General features: G+C 45.9%; 1 protein-coding gene across 1 annotated transcript; it reads right to left on the reverse strand.

Moving 5' to 3' along the window:
• Window positions 1–410: 410 nt before the first annotated feature.
• LOC132398989 (small ribosomal subunit protein uS5-like) lies at window positions 411–19,793 on the reverse strand. The gene is made up of 8 exons (XM_059978826.1): window positions 19,524–19,793; window positions 15,170–15,241; window positions 14,972–15,076; window positions 14,701–14,874; window positions 14,086–14,128; window positions 12,510–12,513; window positions 885–997; window positions 411–499 (listed from the first exon to the last, which is right to left on the reverse strand). The coding sequence occupies exons 1-8, from the start codon at window positions 19,791–19,793 to the stop codon at window positions 411–413; spliced, it is 870 nt and encodes a 289-aa protein (XP_059834809.1).
• Window positions 19,794–20,742: the final 949 nt, after the last annotated feature.

The raw sequence follows: 20,742 nt of genomic DNA on the forward strand, positions 1-20,742 counted from the left end.
TCTTCCCAACTTACTGTTATCCATTGGTGGTACTTTTGCCTTTTCCAAATCCGATACAGAATACCAAGAATACTGACTTTCATTTTCAGCAACAGCAGACTGGGACCAACATACTTATTCATAATCTATTTCTCATCACAACAGAACACACTAACACAAGATCATGAGAAAATGATTTTATTTTATTTCATTCTTTCATAAATGCTTATGTTGCTGGAGCAACAGCAGACTGGGACCTCTGAACAGGCACACGGATGTGAGTTTTGGCCAGGTGATCAGTGAACTCCTAAAAAGGAAAAACACATTTGAAAGCTGGCAATGCTGACCGACAAAACAGATACCACCACTAAATACAAACTAAAGTGTGTTACCTAGAAGTTAATTAAAAAATGTAATTTATTATGCATGGTTCATCCATACATGGTAAATACAGTCTCTTTCCAAAGGTCTGGGGTCAGATTGCTGTAAACCTTAGAGAAGGCATTAAAGGTAGCTTTATCTGTTAATAAGCAAAAGAAATCATGCCAGTTCAGTTAGTTTAAAAATGAATCTTGAAATTCAGTGTTCAGCTTAAAAAAAACACCCATATCTGTTTTTTTTTCCATTTCCCTCTCTCACTATTACAGACCAGCAGGTTAAATTATGCAGAACTGAAACACACAAAAAAAATATTTTCTACTAAGCACAACTAAGTTATAAAGTCACAAAATTTATAATGGTCTCCAACCATTAACTAACATTGGTGTCAGTAAACAAATAATTCTATATTGTTCTACCTTCAAACAATTACAACTCCAACACCAACTGATTCACAACTTTTTCCACAAAAGTTACACGTAAAAATAAATATAAGTGCTTCTGCCAAGATCAGGACTCTGACTTACCAAAGTTGCCCAGTGTAGCTGTGCAGCCTCTGGCTGAGGTGCAGCAAGCATCAATACCAGCCATCTGGAGTAGTTTCGTTGGCACCGGTGCTGAGACTACAGGCAGTCCCCGGGTTACGAACGCCCAACTTACGGACAACTCTTTCTTATGAACAGATTGCCATAAAGCCTTTTATATTGAAAATTTGAGTTAAATGCAATGGTTCATAATAACGAACGCACGCACTACTTTATGACACTCATGAAAACAATGCGTGGCTTCAGCGGTTTGTCGGCTCAAGGAAGGAGAATGCCGTCCGTCATTTTAAGTCGGATCACATTGACGTTAACACTGTGTTGAGTGTGTAACTTTGTATTTGGCTTAAATTTTTCTCTTATTTACCCTTGTAACCATGCCTCCAAAGCGTAAATCCGATGCAAGTGCTGGTGATGCATCAAAGAAAAGGAAAACGATCGCTACTAGCTGTCGATGGAGTAGCAGCGTTTTTATAGTTGCTGTTACTCTACTTAATTTACTGTTTCCAACTTGTTTTGAAAACTTACTTTTAAATGCAATATTATTCTACGATGAGGGGTTCCAAAGCTTACTAAAAAGGAAGAGGACCCTCCTATAACTTTGGAATCTATTTTGCAGACACTTTGGAAGCATAAGAATGAACTTTCGGAGGAGTTCCAGCAGAAATTCCGGCAACTCAGCGCTGAATTTAAATGAATGGATGTAAAATTGGGTTCTATTCAATAAACTTTAAGTGAATACGATAAACAGATAAAAGAGAATGAAGACACTTTGACGATGTTGTATGCAGATTGATGACCTGGAAAAGATCTGTGATAAACAGTCAAAGGTTAATGAAAAATTCAGACAGAAGATTATTGACTTAGAAAATAGAAGCAGAAGAAATAATTTACGAATTCTGGGTTTTAAAGAGTTAATGGAAGGCAATCAGCCTTCGGAAGTTTTTGCAAATCTTTCAGCTAACTTATTTCTGAATATTTTAAAATCTCCACCTAAAATAGACCAAGCTCATAGATTGCCAATGCCAAGGCCTCCTCCAGGAGAAAAACCGGTTCAGTGATAATTTATCTTCACGACTTTAAAACAAAGGAACTTTTAATTTGTGAATCTGATCAGAAAGGTATGATCGATTTTGGAGGGCAGGAGATCAGAATTGTAGAGTATTTTTCACCCGAGGTGTTGAATGAACGCTTCAAGTTTAAAAAGGTTATGTCGGAATTGTATAATAAAGGTTTTAAAACCTTTTATCGTTACCCCGCTTGTCTTAGAATCAGTTTGAAAAATGTCTCTCAGTTGCATCTGCCTGGTGGATCCTTTTTTTTTTAGAATCAGCAGTCTAACTGTTCATTACTTTCTTTTACGAAAATTGTTTTTTTTTCTTTTGGTTTACCTTCATATCTAATTTTTTTGTACGTTTATTTCTTTGGTTAGAAAATTAAGGATTTAACATCAGTACATTTTCATTGAGTTCATACTTTCCAAGTTAATACCTTCTGAATTTTCTTAGTTCTGTTTAATATTTTATACAATATTTTTCATGAGGTTTTTTTTAATGTTTAATTTTGCTCTGTTTTATGTTGGGTCTTGTTGGAATGCAGTTAGCCTTGACAATTGTTTGGCGCTCAGCTGGTAGATTGTTTTAGGAGGGTAATGTTGGTAGGTTTATCTGTTGACTGCCCTTTGCTTAACTTACTTTCTTTGGGTGGGTTTCTTCTTTTCTATCAGCTGTTTGGTACACTTAGCTTCATTTGTTGCTTGGTTACTTTATCTTAAAGCTCATTGTTTGGACTTAATATATACTCCAGTGGTTTTTATTCTAACTTCTCTTTTAAGTAATGTTTAAAATGGACCATACTATTAATTTACTTAGTTTTAATGTGAAAGGATTAAACCATCCTGTGAAACATAATAAGATATTTAATTATATTAAGAAATTGCATGTCTCAATTTTTTTTTACAAGAAACAAATGTTCGTAAATGTGATAATTTACGTCTTTTCAGCCATTGGAAGGGCTTATTGTTTCATTCCTCCTTTCAGGCTAAGGCCAGAGGAGTTTTGATTCTTATAGACAATTCAGTTTCTTTCGTTCAACATAATGTAGTGTCTGATACCAATGGGCGTTTTGTTATAGTCTCAGGGAAATAAGATAATAAATTAATGGTTTTTGTTAATTTGTATGCCCCAAATATTAATGATCCAAGTTTTTTTGAATGCTTTTTCTCGCTTTTACCAGATTTAAGTCTGTATTCTCTGGTTTTAGGAGGAGACTTCAACTGTTGTCTAGACCCTGTTTTAGATCGCTTATCTTTTAAATGATTAACTCTTAGTAGATCTGCCTCCTTTATCGAATCTTTTCTGATGAGATGTGATATTGTTGATATTTGGCACTTTTATCACCCAACAGATAAACATTTTTTTCTCATGTCCATCATACGTATTCCAGGATTGATATTTTTTTTGTTGATAGTCAATTGATTCCATTGGTATGATCCTGTGAATATAAAGAAATTGCTGTTTCAGATCATGCTCCTGTGTTTTTATCTTTAAATCTTCCAGTTGTCTCCCAAATAAACAGATCCTGGCATTTTAATCCAACTCTGTTATCTGATAAGGATTTTTAAAAATCTTTGGAGAGGCAAATTACTCTTTTTTTTAAAGAGAATACGCTAGAAAAGACTTCTAGTCTTACTTTATGGATTGCTTTTAAGGCTTACATTAGAGGACAAATTATTTCTTTTACCACAAGTGTTAAGAAAAAAGCTAATAAGGAGAGAATTGAATTAGCCAATCAGTTGAAACAATTAGACCAAAAATATGCTTTGGCTCCAGATCCTGTTTTATATAAAAGACATATTGAAATTAAAACTAAATATGATCTGCTTTTAATTTATCCAATTGAAACTCAACTTTTAAAAGATATAAGTCAGTTTTATGCTCATGGAGATAAAACGGGCAAACTATTGGCTAACCAATTAAAGACCTTTATAGATAAACAACAAATTAAAGAAATTTGTAAAACTAACGGTGATAAAACATCTGATCATTTACAAATAAACACTTTTAGAGAATTCTAAACTTTATAGTTCTGATCCTCCTAAAGATAATACTGTAATGAATAATTTCTTAGATTGACTAAACATTCCTACACTATCTGATGATAATCAAAAATTGCTGGATCAACCCATTACTTATGAGGAAATTGCCAAGGTTGTTCACTCTTTGCACTCAGGGAATGCTCCGGGTCCTGATGGATTTTCTGGAGAGTTTTATAAGGCATTTTCCTCTTTACTTATACCCCACTTATATTCAGTCCTTTCGGGCTCTTTTAAATTAGGTAGGTTGCCACAATCTTTTTATGAAGCCTCTATTTTGCTTATCCTTAAAAAGAATAAGGATCCAACTGAATGTTCTTCTTATAGATCAATTTCATTACTTAATGTTGATACTAAAATTTTATCTAAAATTTTGGCTCGTAAGACTGAAAATATTTTGCCATCTATTATTTCTGATGAAAGACCAGATTTACCAAAAATCGATACTCCCATTTTAATATTCATCGTTTATTGAATGCTATTAATTCTCCTTCTAAAGAGATATCGGAATGTGTGATATCCTTAGATGCTGAGAAAGCCTTTGATCGGGTTGAATGGAATTATTTATTTAAAACTTAAGGAAAAATTTAACTTTGGGCCCGATTTTATTCAATGGATTAAATTACTTTATCTATCTCCCTCACTCAGATACTTACTAACTCTCAGAATTCTAAACCATTTAAACTTCAATGTGGAACTAGATAGACAAGGTTGTCCTTTGCTTTTTGATGTGGTCTTAGACCTTTAGCTATTACTTTCCAGGAATCACTGGTATTTTAAGGAGGAGTATTACCCATAAAGTTTTGCTTTATGCTGATGACCTTTTGCTCTACATTTCTAGTATGGAGTCTTCTTTACGTTCCGTACTTTCTTTTACTTTTACTCTCCTGCTTTAGTCAGTTTTCAGGATATAAACTTAACTTTCATAAGAGTGAACTTTTTCCTTTGAATAATTTGGTATTTGTTAATACTAACCTTCCTTTTAAAATTGTAAGAAATTAATTTACTTATTGGGCATAACAATTATTAGGAGTTATAAATTCCTTTTTAAAGTAAATTTTCTTTTACACTTCCGAATTATGTTAAGAAGGCACTATCAAATTGGTCACCCCTCTCTGTCACAGGGTGGGGACAAGGGTGCTGGGAGAGGACCCACAAGCAGGACACAAACACGTCTTTCTTATGTACAATAAAATAGTGTTTATTACTCGCTACACAGAAGATCGGGAAATCAAGGACAAAGAGGAACACGAACCTCGGACTAGGGGACTAGGGACTTGGATTGCCGCAGACCTGGGACTTAGAACACAGGGAACTGGGATCACTGCAGCCATGACTTGGACAGCGGGAACATGGACAGCCACGGACCTTGGACTTGGACGGGGGAACATGGACAGCTGCAGACCTTGGACTCGGACGGGGGAACATGGACAGCTGCAGACCTTGGACTCAGACGGGGGAACATGGACAGCTGCAGACCTTGGACTCAGACGGGGGAACATGGACAGCTGCAGACCTTGGACTCAGACGGGGGAACATGGACAGCTGCAGACCTTGGACTAGGAAAATAGGACCTTGATTTACCGCAGCCAGAAACATGGACACCAAAGCACAGGACAAGGAATCTTGAACCAGGACTCCTCCTTCAGATCAGGCATCGAGCCGGGACTCTTCTTAGGGGGATAAACACAGACACTGGGCAATACATCAAGCCGGAACTCCGCCTTCAACTCAGGCACTGAGCCAGGACTCTTTGAGGGGTAAACATGGACAAGGGGCATGAACGTCGAGTCAGGACTCCGCCTTCAGCTCAGACACCGAGCCGGGACTCTTCTAGGGGTAGTGTTACGTATTCAGGCAACAATAAATATGAGTTAGGCAAGGGTTTATATAACAAACACGTTTATTAAACACTGGAAACAACCCCCCCCCCCAAAAGTAAACAAACACTAACGTAACCGGAAATCAGCTGCTGTGCGGCAGCTTAAACAGTTCTTAAAGCGATGCAGCTCAAACAGTTCTTTAAAGTAGTATTGCCAAAAGTTCAAAATGCTCACAGTCCACTTAAGGGAGAGACTTTTTAAGACGATTTAAATTCTCTTTCACATCGCTTTGCTTCAGTCCCCAAAGTCGAACTTTTTCCCACGAAGAATTTACAAAATGTAACGGCTTAAAAGCACTGACCTTTCCTTTATCACTGTCCTCAATCTTTTCTGCTATCCCACAGAGATTAACACAAGAACAGTCAACGAATTCCTTCCGAATAAGGATTAAACAAGGTTGAACCTGTTTCACCGTCGAAAATCGATTCTCCTTGATCTTTAACTCCCAAACTCCGATCCTCACTCTCCACTGATTCTCAACTAACAGTACTGTAAAGAAACTGCTGGCAATGACCTTTTAAACTTTAGGCATTAGATAAAACTTCATCTTTCAACTAAACTGTGTCATCACATTAAATCACACAGTGGCATGAAGTCAGCTTGGCAAATCCAGCCACGAACTGCCCCTCCTCACAGGGTGGGGTCTTCCTTTTATAACCTGTAAAAAAAAACCTGTCACATGATCTCTACTGGTGGGAAAATGACATCACTCCACCATCACAAGACCATTACCTCAAGTCCAGTATAGCTACAACCCCAGTCACGTGACAAGGGTACCACTGTCATGTGTCACGAGTACGTAACAGTAGACATGGACAAGGGGCAGGAACGTTGAGTCAGGACTCCTCCTGTTTTGTATGAAACCACACCTGATGTGGTAACCGCAGGAAGGTTAAATATCTCAGTCCCAGGTTGAGCATTTGCAATGTCAGACTCCCCGCCGCCAGAGGAGTTTTCCTGTTTCTTTGACTTCACCATTGGGGAAGTATTTTCCAGTTTAGTGAAGAACGCTGGTGAATAGCTTATGTTTCCTGGTGATCTCGAGTCACTCCTTGCAGCAGAATCTGGGGCACGACCTCTTATCGCAAGCAGCGGCATCGGAAGCCATTCATTACTTGGGGGCAGCCTCTGCTTCCCTTTCCCTTCGCTGAGGAACCTGGACTACACTCTGGCACAGGAAGGTGAATTGCTGGTACTCCGATGCGGGCTGGATGAGTCTGGCTTGTCGTAGCGGCAGCAAATTGCGAAGGCTTCTCAACACTCTCGCCCCGAATGGCTAAAGCCAGGGGCTTATAAACTGCCGGTTCGGGTCGAGGGTAGATTACCTTGATTGCCAAGCTCAAGGGATGCGTGAAACGGAATTAGAAGGGAACAAGGAATCAATGGTCCGGATCGCAACCTAACTAAATTTAAAGGGGAACTGATCCAGACCATGACACTCTCTTTATCGTTCATTGGCCAAATTAATTCTATTAAAATAAATATTTTGCCTAAATGTTTGTATTTATTTCAGGCTGTACCTATTTTTATTCCTAATTCCTTTTTTGATTCTCTGGAATCTATTATATCTTCTTATATATGGAAAAAATAAAATTTCTCGATTAAATAAATTTCAAAAAGCTAAAAAGAATAGAGGTTTAGCCTTACCCAATTTTAGGTTTTATTACTGGGCAGTCAATATACCGAATCTTATGTTTTGGTTATATATTAATCAAGAGGACTGTCCGGTCTGGGTTTCTTTAGAAGCTAATTCTGTTAATCAATTTTCTATCATTTCTCTTCTCGGATCCTCAATTCCTGTATCTTTAAGTAATTTAACTGATAATTTTGTAGTTAAACTCACTTTGAGGATTTGGGAACAATTTAGAAAATATTTTGGTTTATTGAGTTTTTCACATTCAAGTCCCGTTTTTTCTAACTTTTTTTAAAATCTTCTGTGATGTAGTTTTTAAAGAGCGGAATAGATTGTGTATTAAATGTTTTCAGGATTTATTTGTTGGAGATAGTCTCTCTTCATTTGAACAACTGTCAGTTAAATATAGCCTACCCAAAACCCACTTTTTTTTCCGATATTTACAAATTAGAGACTTTTTGTGTTCTCAAGTACATACATTCCCTGAAAGTCCAGATAAGAATTTACTTGATACAATTCTTAATTTGAAACCCTTCCATAATGGATCTATATCTTATATTTATGGTATGTTGTTGGGAATGAGAAATATTCCTTTAGACAAAACTAAAAATCTCTGGGAACAAGATTTACAAAAGAACATCTGCAGGCATCCTGGCCTCTGCAAGAGACTGGCAGCTGTTGGTGGACTTCGAATGGCAGCTGAAGTTCCCTGACCATATCACAGCCATCACCCTGCAAACCAGACATTGTCCTTGTTTCTGAGTCTACCAAGCAAGTGGTGCTGCTGGAGCTGACAGTCCCATGGGAAAATTGCTTGGAAGAGGCCCTTAAAAGGAAGCTCTCCAAGTATACAGGACTGGTCAGCGACTGCCAGCATGCTGGGTGGAGAGTGTGGTGTCTCCCAGAGGAGGCTGGATGTACGGGATTCACAGCCTGTACCTTAGACAGAGCCTTCAGCAATTTGGGCATCGAGGAAGAGAGGAAGAGGAGGCCACCGGCAGTACCACCGATGTAACAGAGAGGGCCTCAAGACGGCTGTGGCTCAAGAGACGGGAGCCATGGAGTCATGTGTAGCTAGCCATCTGGACACAAGCTGGGGTCTGATCAGCCCCGGCTGGGTCACCTGGAGGAGGGTGTATGATGTTGAAAGACCTGAAACACCCGATGATTCCAGGAACATCACTGAAGATGTGTCCAGAGGCATCAGTAGATGTATGTACACAGCAACAGATTCCAATTTCTGAGGATACTTGGAATGAAATTTTTAAATTGGTTAATACCTCATTGTTAAGTGCCTGTCATTCCCTTTTACAATTTAAAGTGGTTCACAGGGCCCACATAACTAAGGATAAGCTATCTTGTTTTTATTCTGATATATCTCCCTATTGTGATAGATGTAACAATGGAGAAGCTTCACTAATTCATATGTTTTGGACGTGTCAGAGTCTTGAAAAATATTGGAAGGAAGTACTTCAAACTTTCTTGGTGCTTTTTTAAGGTAAATTTTAAACCTAATACTTTAACTGCCTTATTTGGTATTGTTGGAGGAAATAATATTATTTTGGAGACACATGATTTGTACAGTTTGGCTTTTATTTCTCTTATAGCCAGGAGGGCATTGTTGCTTAAGTGGAAGGATGCCACTCTGCCTACTCATTGGTTACATGATGTTATGTCATGTTTAAATTAAGAGAAGATTCGCTGTTCAATTTCTGAACCTAGACAAGAATTTTTAACATTGTGGGGACTCTTTTTGAATTAATTCAAAATATTTGATTTGCTATTAAGCACAGGTGTTGGCTAATAATATGTTTTACTATATGATAAGGATTTTTTCCTTTTTTTTAACCAAACAGCTGTTTTTTTCTGGTAGTGGGTTTAGATGTTTTGTATAATTAAATTATCTCTTTTCAATATTATGTTTAAGTTTAATTTTTTTGGATATGGGGTAATGAGACTATAATTGTAATTCCAATATATTGTAATCAATATATATTATATATCCCACTGTACTCTATATTCTTTTATGTAAGAAATCAATAAAATATTGAAAAAGAAAAGCTCTGCATATAAAGGTAAAATATATACTATATACTAAGACAAACATTTGACTAACTGATGCTAACTAAGAACTGTATGTACCTGTTCCAACTTACCTACAAATTCGACTTAAAGACAGACTTAGAAAAAGATCTCATTCATAACCCAGGGACTGTCTGTATACCAGCACCACATTGGGACAGGGATCATGATGCACCATCAATAACTCTCGGAGACAGGAGGTGAATGACAGGCTTTTATTAGCAGCAAGAGACTACGACACAACATCCTGGAGACTGAGGGAGGAGCAGTGCCTCCAATCGCCTTTATACAGGGGTCTGTGGGAGGAGCCACAGGAGCAGTCAGCAGGGGGCGTGTCCAGACAGGTATATGTAGTTTACCACATTCACCCCCCCCCCCTTTGTTTTAACAGAGAGTCCCCATGGGGCAAAGTTTCTTACAAGTATATTTACAGGTTAAGTCTATCAGGCGGTCTAATCTGTCGCTGCGATCTACGTAGCACCGGTGGTGTTTGCACCAGTGCCAGTGGTGATTGCACTGGAGACGGTGGTTGTGCTGGCTCTGGCCTGACTTGAGGTGCCAGCCCATTAGGCGTCAGTAATCCCTCATGAGTGTGCGAGGCGCCTGGTATGGGAGTGTCGTGAGGAGTCTGTGTAGGGCTTGTGTGCGGTGTCTGGTGGGTATACACCTCGGTGGGTACGGGGTTCATAGTCACCGTGGAATGTTCAGGGTAGGGGTCTGGTACTCCTGCAGGTGCCAGGTCGCGGATGGAGACCATGTCCTCCCGCCCATCAGGTAAGACCACGTAGGCATACTGGGGGTTCGCATGAAGTAGGTGAACCCTCTCGACCAGCGAGGAGTATTTATTGCTCCTTGCATGTTTCCGGAGCAGCACTGGCCCTGGGGACGTCAGCCAAGCCAGTAGGGTGGTCCCAGTGGCAGACTTCCTGGGAAAAGAAAAGAGTTGCTCATGAGGGGTGGCATTGGTGGACGTGCATAACAGGGAGTGGATGGAGTGGAGTGCCTCGGGGAGGATCTCCTGCCAGCGAGAGACTGGAAGTCCCTTTGACCTAAGGGCTAAGAGTGTGGCCTTCCACACCGTGGCATTCTCCCTCTCCACCTGTCCATTCCCCCGGGGATTATAGCTCGTGGTCCTACTAGTAGCAATGCCCCTAGCCAGCAGGTACTGGTGCAGCTTGTCACTCATAAAGGAGGACCCTCTATCACTGTGGATATAGCAGGGATATCCGAACAGAGTGAAGAACTGGTGCAGGGCTTTTATGACGGACGTGGCAGTGGTGTCGAAGCAGGGGATGGCAAAGGGGAACCGCGAGTACTCGTCAATAATGTTGAGGAAATAGACATTGCGGTCGGTGGAGGGAAGGGGGCCCTTAAAGTCAACACTCAGTTGCTCAAAGGGGTGGGTGGCCTTGATAAGTTGTGCCTTTTCAGGGCAGTAGAAGTGTGGTTTGCACTCAGCGCAGACTTGGCAGTCCCTGGTCATCGTCCTGATGTCCTCAAGGGAGTAAGGCAGGTTCCGGGCTTTCATGAAATGGTAAAGTCGGGTGACCCCTGGGTGGCAAAGTTCTGCATGGAGGGCGTATAGCCGGTCGAGCTGCATGCTGGTACATGCTCCCCAGGATAGGGCATCAGGGGGCTCATTCAGCATTCCAGGCCGGTACAGGATATCATAGTTGTAGGTGGAGAGTTCCGTTCTCCACCGCAAAATTTTGTAATTTTTGATTTTGCCCCGCTGTTCGTTGCTAAACATGAACGCAACAGAGCGCTGGTCAGTCAGCAAGGTGAACCTTTTGCCGGCGAGATAGTGCCTCCAGTGCCTAATAACTTCCACTATGGCCTGGGCTTCTTTCTCCACCGCGGAGTGTCGAATTTAAGGGCCTTGAAGGGTACGAGAGAAGAAAGTTACTGGTCTTCCTGCCTGATTGAGGGTAGCAGCCAGCGCGAAGTTGGAGGTGTCACTCTCTACTGGGAAGGGAATGGTCTCGTCCACCGCATGCATCGTTGCTTTGGCAATGTCCCCTTTAATGCGGCTGAAGGCCGCGCGGGCCTCGGCTAAGAGGGGAAATGTGTTGGACTTGACCAGGGGGTGGGCCTTGTCTGCATAATGAGGGACCCATTGGGCGTAAAGGGAAAAGGAGCCCAGGCACCGTCTGAGGGCTCTGAGGGTGGTGGGAAGAGGGAGTTCCAACAGGGGGCGCATGTGGTCAGAGTCAGGGCCAATGACCCCGTTCTCCACGACATACCCAAGGATAGCAAGTCGGGTGGTTCCAAACACACACTTGTCCCTGTTATAGGTGAGGTTAAGGGCTTTGGCTGCTTGGAAAAATCGTTGGAGGTTGGTGTCGTGATCCTGCCAGTCGTGACCGCAGATGGTGATGTTATCCAGATATGAGAACGGGGCCTTCAGTTGGCACTGGTCCACCATCCAGTCCATTTCCCTCTGGAAGACAGAGAAACCATTCGTGACACCAAAGGGGATGCGCAGGAAGTGATAGAGCCTGCTGCCCGCCTCGAAGGCAGTGTAGGGGCGGTCCTCTGGGCTGATGGTAAGCGGATTCCAGGTCTATGGTTGAGTACACCTTGTACTGAGCTATCTGATTGACCATATCCGCGATGTGGGCTAGGGGGTACGTGTCAAGCTGCATGAACCTATTGATGATCTGGATATAGTCCACGATCATCCTATTTTTCTGCCCGGTCTGAACAATGACCACCTGGCCCTCCAAGGACTTGTGCTTGACTCAATGGTCCCCTCCCTGAGCAGCTGCTGCAACTCCGACTTAATGAAGACCCTGTCCCCTGCGCTGTACCTCCTGCTTTTAGTTACCAGTCGGGGGTCAGGTTGGCGAACAGCGGTGGGGGAGGGATCTTGAGGGTGGAGAGGCTGCAAGTGATGTCAGTAGCATGGCTGTTGGCATGGTGCTGGGTGGGATGTGCGGGCCGGTGTGTGTGTGTGTGGTCAGTAGCGAGGTATATGACGAAGCCCCACAAAACTGAGGATTTCTGACAGTGATTGGTGGGAGGGGCCCATCATACTCCACTGTCACACTTTCAAGGTGGCTCTGGAAGTCCAGCCCCAATAGCACAGGGGCGCACAGTTGAGGCATGACCAGTAGCGCAAAGTCCCAATATTCTGTGCCCTGCACCACCAATGTCGTTACACAACCCACCCAGATGTCTGTGGAATGCGACCCAGAAGCCATGGTGACCCTCTGGCTTCCCAGCCGTGTCACGAGTCGCAGCGTTGCACCGTGTCCGGGTTAATAAAACTCTCAGTGCTGCCCGTGTCAAACAGGCATCTAGTCTGTGCCCCTCCACCAGGATGTCCATCATTGACCTTGCAAGCTGGTGTGGACCGCTTTGGTCGAGGGTCACGGAGGCCACAGTTGAATCGCCGTCTTGTTGCCCGGTAAGCACCCGTGGGTCGGAGGTGGGGCGAGGTGGCACTGACAAAGATGGCAGTCCCCATGCCTCGCACGAGGCGGGCAGGCAAGATAGCGGCGACCAAGATGGCCACCCCCATGCCTCGCACACGGTACTGCTCGACCCCGCTTGTGGTTTAGACTTACAGGCCTTGGCGAAGTGGCCCTTCTTTCTGCAGCTGGAGTAGGTAGCTTCTCGGGCTGGACAGCATTTTCAGGGGTGCTTTTCGAGTCCACAGAAGTAACACTGTGCGGACTTGCAACTGGCAGCAGCCGAGGTCGATTCGCCGGCGGGTTGCGGGGTCCGGTGGGAGATCGCGCAGCTGGACAGCGTCAGCGTTGTGCAGAGCAGCCTCCAGTGTGTCGGCCAGCTCGATCGCCGACTGTAAGGTAAGATCGGCGTTTTCCAGCAGCAGCTGACGCACGTACACTGACCTGATCCCCGTAATGAAGGCGTCTCTCACTATGAGTTCCGCATGCTGTTCCGCCGTCAGTCCCCTGCAGTCGCAGGCCCGCACGAGTGTCTGTAGGGCCCGGACAAACTCAGCGCTCGACTCTCCGGCCCGCTGCCGCCGCGTCGCTAAGCGATGTCTTGCATAGATTGTGTTCACCGGCCGCAGGTACTGTCTTTTGAGAGTGTTCAGTGCCCCTTGGTAGGTCGGCAAGTTTCTGATCAGGAAGTATACCCACGGACCGACTCTGGAGAGGAGAACTCTGTGCATGATAGCAAGCTCAATCACACGAATCTCTCCCAGGTACAACTGGAAGCATGCAAGCCAGAGTTCAAAGGCAATGGCTGCTTCTGGAAATTGAGGGTCAATGTCCAATTTGTCTGGTCAGAAAATGCTCTCCATATTTTAAAATTGCTGCTAATAAAATTGATGCACCATCAATAACTCTCGGAGATGGGAGGCGAATGGTAGGCTTTTATTACAAGCAAGAGACCAGGACACAACATCCTGGAGACTGAGGGAGGAGCAGTGCCTCCAATCACCTTTATACAGGGGTCTATGGGAGGAGCCACAGGAGCAGTCAGCAGAGGGGCACGTCCAGACAGGTATACGTAGTTTACCACAGATCAGGCGAACCAAAACTGAACCACATTGGTCTGTCATCTGTAGAGAATATATTTAACAAGTAACATTTTAAAATGGACTTTTAAAATGCATACACATTAAAATATTGGCAGGGATTGAATAAAAAAAAACTAGAAATGGTGGCCTTTCTACCCAAAGAACTGGCATTAAACCAAGTTACGCAAAGTTTTGTTCAGACTACAATGAAAATGATGAGCAATATGCCTGTAATATAGCAAACACAAAATGCAATGGCTTTTGACAGAGGGCTGCATAAACATAATATGCAGGTAACGCTGCTTAACATCACACTATGAGACATGTCAGGTCGATTATTATCTTTCCATAATAGAGTATCATTCCTTGGCTCTGTTTTAAAGGGAGAAAGTATATGCAACTCTCTTAATGGTAGAACAGCCACTTGGATCCATACGTACCCCTTGATTTACCCCTATACATACATTCAATGCAGCCAAAATACCAAACAATTGTCTGAATTAATTATTTATGTTGTGCCAGATATTTGCTAAATCACTGTCTTCACAGAACCACAAATATAACTGAAATCTTACTACGTTAAATGAAGAATGCTTATCAGTACGTGAACTTGCCTTGCAAGGTACAGTATGTGGTTTTCCAATTTTGTTACCCCAATAACCACGTCGTACAGGAATGATTGACAGTTTTGCCAGAATGATAGCCCCTCGAATGGCAGTGGCTACTTCTTTTGAACACTTGACATCCAATCCAATATGGCCATTATAGTCTCCAATAGCAACAAAAGCCTGAAAATTTCAAAAAGGAAATTTAAAATTTACTTTTCAAAGAAGTAACATAATTCACTTTGTACATTAGTAGTGATCTTGAAACATAAACCCTTACCTTGAACCTTGTGTGCTGGCCAGCACAGGTTTGCTTCTGCACAGGCATGATCTTGAGAACTTCATCCTTCAAGGCTGAACCCAGGAAGAAGTCAATGATTTCAGACTCTTATACAAAAAAAAGCTTTAAACTCAGAACAATGTTTCACATGAGGAATTATAAAATCATGTCAAAGTAAGAATATTAAATCATCAGGACTTTAATAGGAAGGGAGCAAAGGTAAATTTCTTCCAGAGTCTTGATATTCATATCTTTTACCAAGCGTCCAAGTTGTTACTGGTACCCACTGCGGAGATTTAAGGAACACATTTCAAAACTAATGCCACAAGAGTTTGTGCATATACACACAAAAAAAAGCCAAGAACTATTTCATTTACTCAATTGTGAATCTTATTTATCTTCAGTTTTACCACCACGTGCACCCCGGCCCCGACCACGGTCGCCAAAACCAAACCCACCACGAAATCCTCCTCTACCAGCGGCATCGTCTGCCTTTTGCTGTAAAGCAAAAAATAAATCACAGGATGTAGTAGCAACACATTCAGATTTCAAAAGCAGAGTAAAATCTACATTCTAGACAGGTCTACATCAATAATTGCCAGCCAGGTAAGGTCTTGGTGTGTCATGGTCCGGTCCGTGAAATCCACATTCCAGTTCATGGTCCAGTCCACGTTCCTTATTCCAGGTTTTCTGGTTTTCCCCAGTTTCTGCTGAGGCAGCTGATTCTCGTTTGGGCTGGCCTCATAAATAGCTTCAGGAGTCAGCCTCTGGCTGTTGGATTGTTCCTGTCCAAACCCCTTGTCTGTATCCCTTCCCTTCACCCTCCTCCTCCTGCTGGAGCCTTGACTCGCCTTCACTGCTGTCAAGTTCTACCACCAGAGCAAGATAAGGAACTGTCTTTTCTTGTTTTGAACTGCCTCTGTGTCCATGCCTTTGCTAGGTAGGTCTGGCTGTCTGCTGCTACCTTGTGTTGGGAACTGTCTGGTCATATTCTGCATTATGAGTCCCAGCCCTACATCCTGTACCCAAGGAGGGGTCCTGGCTCTGTGTTCTGTGCATGAGTCCCAGCCCTACATCCTGTACCCAAGGAGGGGTCCTGGCTCTGTGTTCTGTGTATGAGTCCCAGCTCTATGTCCTGTTTCCAAGGAGGGGTCCTGGCTCTGTGTTCCATGTTCCTGTCTGTCCCTCGACCAAGGCTCTGCGTTCCTGTCTGTCCCTCGACCAAGGCTCTGCGTTCCTGTCTGTCCCTCGACCAAGGCTCTGCGTTCCTGTCTGTCCCTCGACCAAGGCTCTGCGTTCCTGTCTGTCCCTCGACCAAGGCTCTGCGTTCCTGTCTGTCCCTCGACCAAGGCTCTGCGTTCCTGTCTGTCCCTCGACCAAGGCTCTGCGTTCCTGTCTGTCCCTCGACCAAGGCTCTGCGTTCCTGTCTCTCCCTCGACCAAGGCTCTGCGTTCCTGTCTCTCCCTCGACCAAGGCTCTGCGTTCCTGTCTGTCCCTCGACCAAGGCTCTGCGTTCCTGTCTGTCCCTCGACCAAGGCTCTGCGTTCCTGTCTGTCCCTCGACCAAGGCTCTGCGTTCCTGTCTGTCCCTCGACCAAGGCTCTGCGTTCCTGTCTGTCCCTCGACCAAGGCTCTGCGTTCCTGTCTGTCCCTCGACCAAGGCTCTGCGTTCCTGTCTGTCCCTCGACCAAGGCTCTGCGTTCCTGTCTGTCCCTCGACCAAGGCTCTGCGTTCCTGTCTGTCCCTCGACCAAGGCTCTGCGTTCCTGTCTGTCCCTCGACCAAGGCTCTGCGTTCCTGTCTGTCCCTCGACCAAGGCTCTGCGTTCCTGTCTGTCCCTCGACCAAGGCTCTGCGTTCCTGTCTGTCCCTCGACCAAGGCTCTGCGTTCCTGTCTGTCCCTCGACCAAGGCTCTGCGTTCCTGTCTGTCCCTCGACCAAGGCTCTGCGTTCCTGTCTGTCCCTCGACCAAGGCTCTGCGTTCCTGTCTGTCCCTCGACCAAGGCTCTGCGTTCCTGTCTGTCCCTCGACCAAGGCTCTGCGTTCCTGTCTGTCCCTCGACCAAGGCTCTGCGTTCCTGTCTGTCCCTCGACCAAGGCTCTGCGTTCCTGTCTGTCCCTCGACCAAGGCTCTGCGTTCCTGTCTGTCCCTCGACCAAGGCTCTGCGTTCCTGTCTGTCCCTCGACCAAGGCTCTGCGTTCCTGTCTCTCCCTCGACCAAGGCTCTGCGTTCCTGTCTCTCCCTCGACCAAGTCAAGGCTTCAGGGTCTCATCCAGTCCTAGCCACGTCCAAGAACCTTGTCCTGTCCTAGCCTCGGCTTTGTGTTCTCATCTTGTCCGAGCCTGGTTCTGGAGTCCGAGCCCGAGTCAAGATCCAGGTTCTGGGTCCTTGTCCAGTCTCTGGCTCGGTCAGACTCCTAGGCCCAGGCTCCTAGTTCCCAGTTCCATGTCCCGGTTCTGCTATCCTCATCAATTCCTAGCCCAGGCCCGGAATCCTTGTCTCATCCAGGGCCTATGTCATGTCCAGTCTCCTTTCTTCCCCACTTTCCTTGCTTCCTTCTCACACCTAGTCCTGTTCCTGGTAGTTCAGTGTCTGTGTCTTGCATTTGGGTCTGCTCCCAACACCCCCCCTTGACACAGTGCCTGTTGGTGAGGTCTGGTGATGAGGCATTTTGCTAGATGAACTGGACAGTCTGCTCAGAGAACCACCCCACTGTGTCCATCACGTCCTTCTCCTGCAGTGTCTGCAGGACATTACGTGCCAACCACTGCCTGACGGTCCTGTAGTCAAAGACGTTTTTCTTGAAGAACTTCTCCATGAACGACAGGTAGTGCGGCAAGGACCAGCCGACTGGGGCGTTGCATGGGAAAGGAGCCAGACCCATCCTTTGTAGCCAGTGTGACATGTAGAATCTGGGCACATATTTGGGTTCCACACACAACCTAATGCAGCCACACACGAAGCTGGTAATCAGGATGTGGGCGACATTAGGAATGTTTTTGCCCCCAACATCCAGGGACTTGTGCACAGTGGCCCATCTGACCCACTCCATCTTGGATCCCCAGACGAATCTGAAGATGGCTCGGTGATTTCTGAGCTGGAAGAGTGGGGGACTGGCCACACCTGTGCCAAGTACAGCAGCCCTGAGAGCACTTCACACCTGATGACCAGGTTCTTGCCCGTTATCGATAGGGAGCGCCCTCCCCACAGTCCCAATTTCTGCTTTACTTTGCCACCCGCTCCAACCAAATCTTATTGCACGCTATGCTACCCCCCCTTCCCCGAACCAGATCCCCAACACCTTCACGTGTTCAAACCTGATGGTGAAAGGGACACTGGATCGGTAGGGCCAGTTGCCAAAGAGCAAGGCTTCACTCTTCGTGCGGTTGACCCTGACCCCCCCGATGCCTGCTCAAACTGTTCACAGATGCTGATCAGCCTGCGAACTGACCTCGGATCAGAGCAGAAGACGGTGACATCGTCCATGTACAGGGAGGTTTTGACTTGGGTCCCTCCACTACCTGGCAGCATCACCCCTCTTATGCCCCCATCCCTCCTGATGGCTTCAGCAAAGGGTTCTATGCAGCACACGAACAAGACGGGAGAGAGGGCAGCCCTGCCTGACTTCAGACCTGATGGGGAAGCTGTCTGTTTCCCACCCATTGACCCGGACTGCGCTACAGATGTCTGTGTAGAGCAGTTTGATCCAATTCCTGATTCCCTCCCCAAATCCCATTTTGGAGAGTACATCTGCCATGTACGTGTGCGATATCCCGTCGAAGGCTTTCTCCTGGTCCAAGCTGACCAGGCAGGCGTCCACCCCCCTGTCCTGCACGTAGGCGATGGTGTCCCTCAGCAGCGCGAGGCCGTCCGACATCTTCCTGCCCAGTACAGCACAGGTTTGGTCCAGGTGGATCACCTGTCCCAGAGAAGACTTAACCTGTTTGGCGATAGCCTTGGACAGGACCTTGTAGTCCACATTCAGGAGTGATATGGGCCTCCAATTCCTAAAGTCCTCCCTTTCCCCCTTCTGCTTGTAGATGAGGGTGATGATGCCCTTCCTCATGGATTCTGACATGCTGCCTGCCAGGAGCATAGTGTTGTACACTTCCAGCAGGTCGGGGCCCGTCCGGTTCCACAGAGCCGAATACAACTCGACCGGTAAGCCGTCGCTTCCGGGAGTCTTACCCGACTCAAAGGAACGGGTGGAGCCAGTCAGCTCGTCCAGGGTCAGTGGCTGCTCCAGACTCTTCCACTTGCCGTCGTCTAAGACCTGCGTGATGGACGACAGGAAGTTGCGGGAGGCTGTGGGGTCTGTGGCCTTTTCTCCGTACAGACCGGCACAGAAGGACCTGCAGATCCTCAGTATGTCTGTCTGTGAGGACGCGACTGAGCCGTCCTCTTCCTTAAGGTTGTGGATCACAGAGCTCCCCCCGTGTACCTTCTGGAGGAAGAAGCATGAGCACGTCTCGTCCTGTTCAATGGTTTGGACCCTCGATCGGAAGATGATCTTGGAGGATTCGACAGTGAAGTGCTAAGCTTGCCAGCTCTTTACCTCCTGTAGTTCCTCCCTGACATCCACCCCCCTCAACTGCAGAAGGAGGAGTTGCTGCAACTCTGTCTGGAGTTTACGCAGTTCCCCCTGCCCCTGTCTTGCTTTCTGGATACCCTTGCGGATGAAGAACCTCTTGATGTTCTCCTTGGTGGCTTCCCACCAGTGAACTGGGGAATCAAAGAAGGATTTCAAGTTTCTCCAACCTGTGTACTCCTTCTCTAGTTCCTCGATGTTCTCCGGGGTCAGCAGTTTGACATTCAGCTTCCACATCCCCCTGCCTGCCTTTTGGTCCTCTCGTAGGTGACAGGTGACTCACAGAAAGCAGTGGTCAGAGAAGAACATCGGCGTGATGTCGGTGGATCCGACCGTGAGGGACGCAGAGAGGAAGTCGATCGGGAAGCAGACTGAGCCGTCCAGTCATGTCCAGGTGGCTTGCGGCTGAGCTCCACCTGTGGGGGTGCCAAAGGCATCGCACAGCTTGGCTGTCTTCACCGTTTCCGTCAGGAGTCTGGAGGTACCGTCCAGCCTGCCGTCAGACCGTCCAGCCGGTGAATGGTGCAGTTGAAGTTTCCGGCCAGAACGACCGGCCGGGACGTCACCAGCAGCGGTGGGAGCTGCTCGAGGACGGCCAGCCGCTCGCTCCGCACAGGGGAGGCGTACATGTTGATCAGCCGGAGCGGAGTGCCCTGGTATTTGACGTCAGCTACCAGGAGGCACCCGGCAACCACCTCTTTGACTTTGGTGATTGAGAAGTTGCCTCCCCGCAGCAGAATCCCCAGGCCAGGAGCGTGACAGTCGTTGCCCCCCGACCACACCGACAAACCCTGGGTCCACCAACACGACCACCTCCGGTAGTTGCGGAGTTGTGGCAGTCCGCACTCCTGGAGGAAGGTCACGTCGGCCTTTACAGCGTCCAAGTACTGGAGCATGCTGACGCATCGCCCAGTGCTCTTCAAACTGCGCACAGTCAAGCATGCCAGTTCAAGGTCCACCATCATTTAAAGTTCTTTATTTCGGCTGCTCGCCATCCTTACCTTTGCAGTCCTGAGCCTTCATGCCCACCACCCTTGTGACGACTTTAACCTTCTGTGGGCTCAGGTACTGTGGGTAATCCTCCCCCAGATGTGGCAGTTCTGGTTCTGAGCCTGGGAGCTTGTTGTCTCCTGGGGCTGCTTCCCCTTCTGGCTGCGGGACGCCAGACAAGGCTCTGCTCCTGGAT

Source organism: Hypanus sabinus, chromosome 9 (genome assembly GCF_030144855.1).
Source record: "Hypanus sabinus isolate sHypSab1 chromosome 9, sHypSab1.hap1, whole genome shotgun sequence".
NCBI lineage: Eukaryota > Metazoa > Chordata > Chondrichthyes > Myliobatiformes > Dasyatidae > Hypanus > Hypanus sabinus.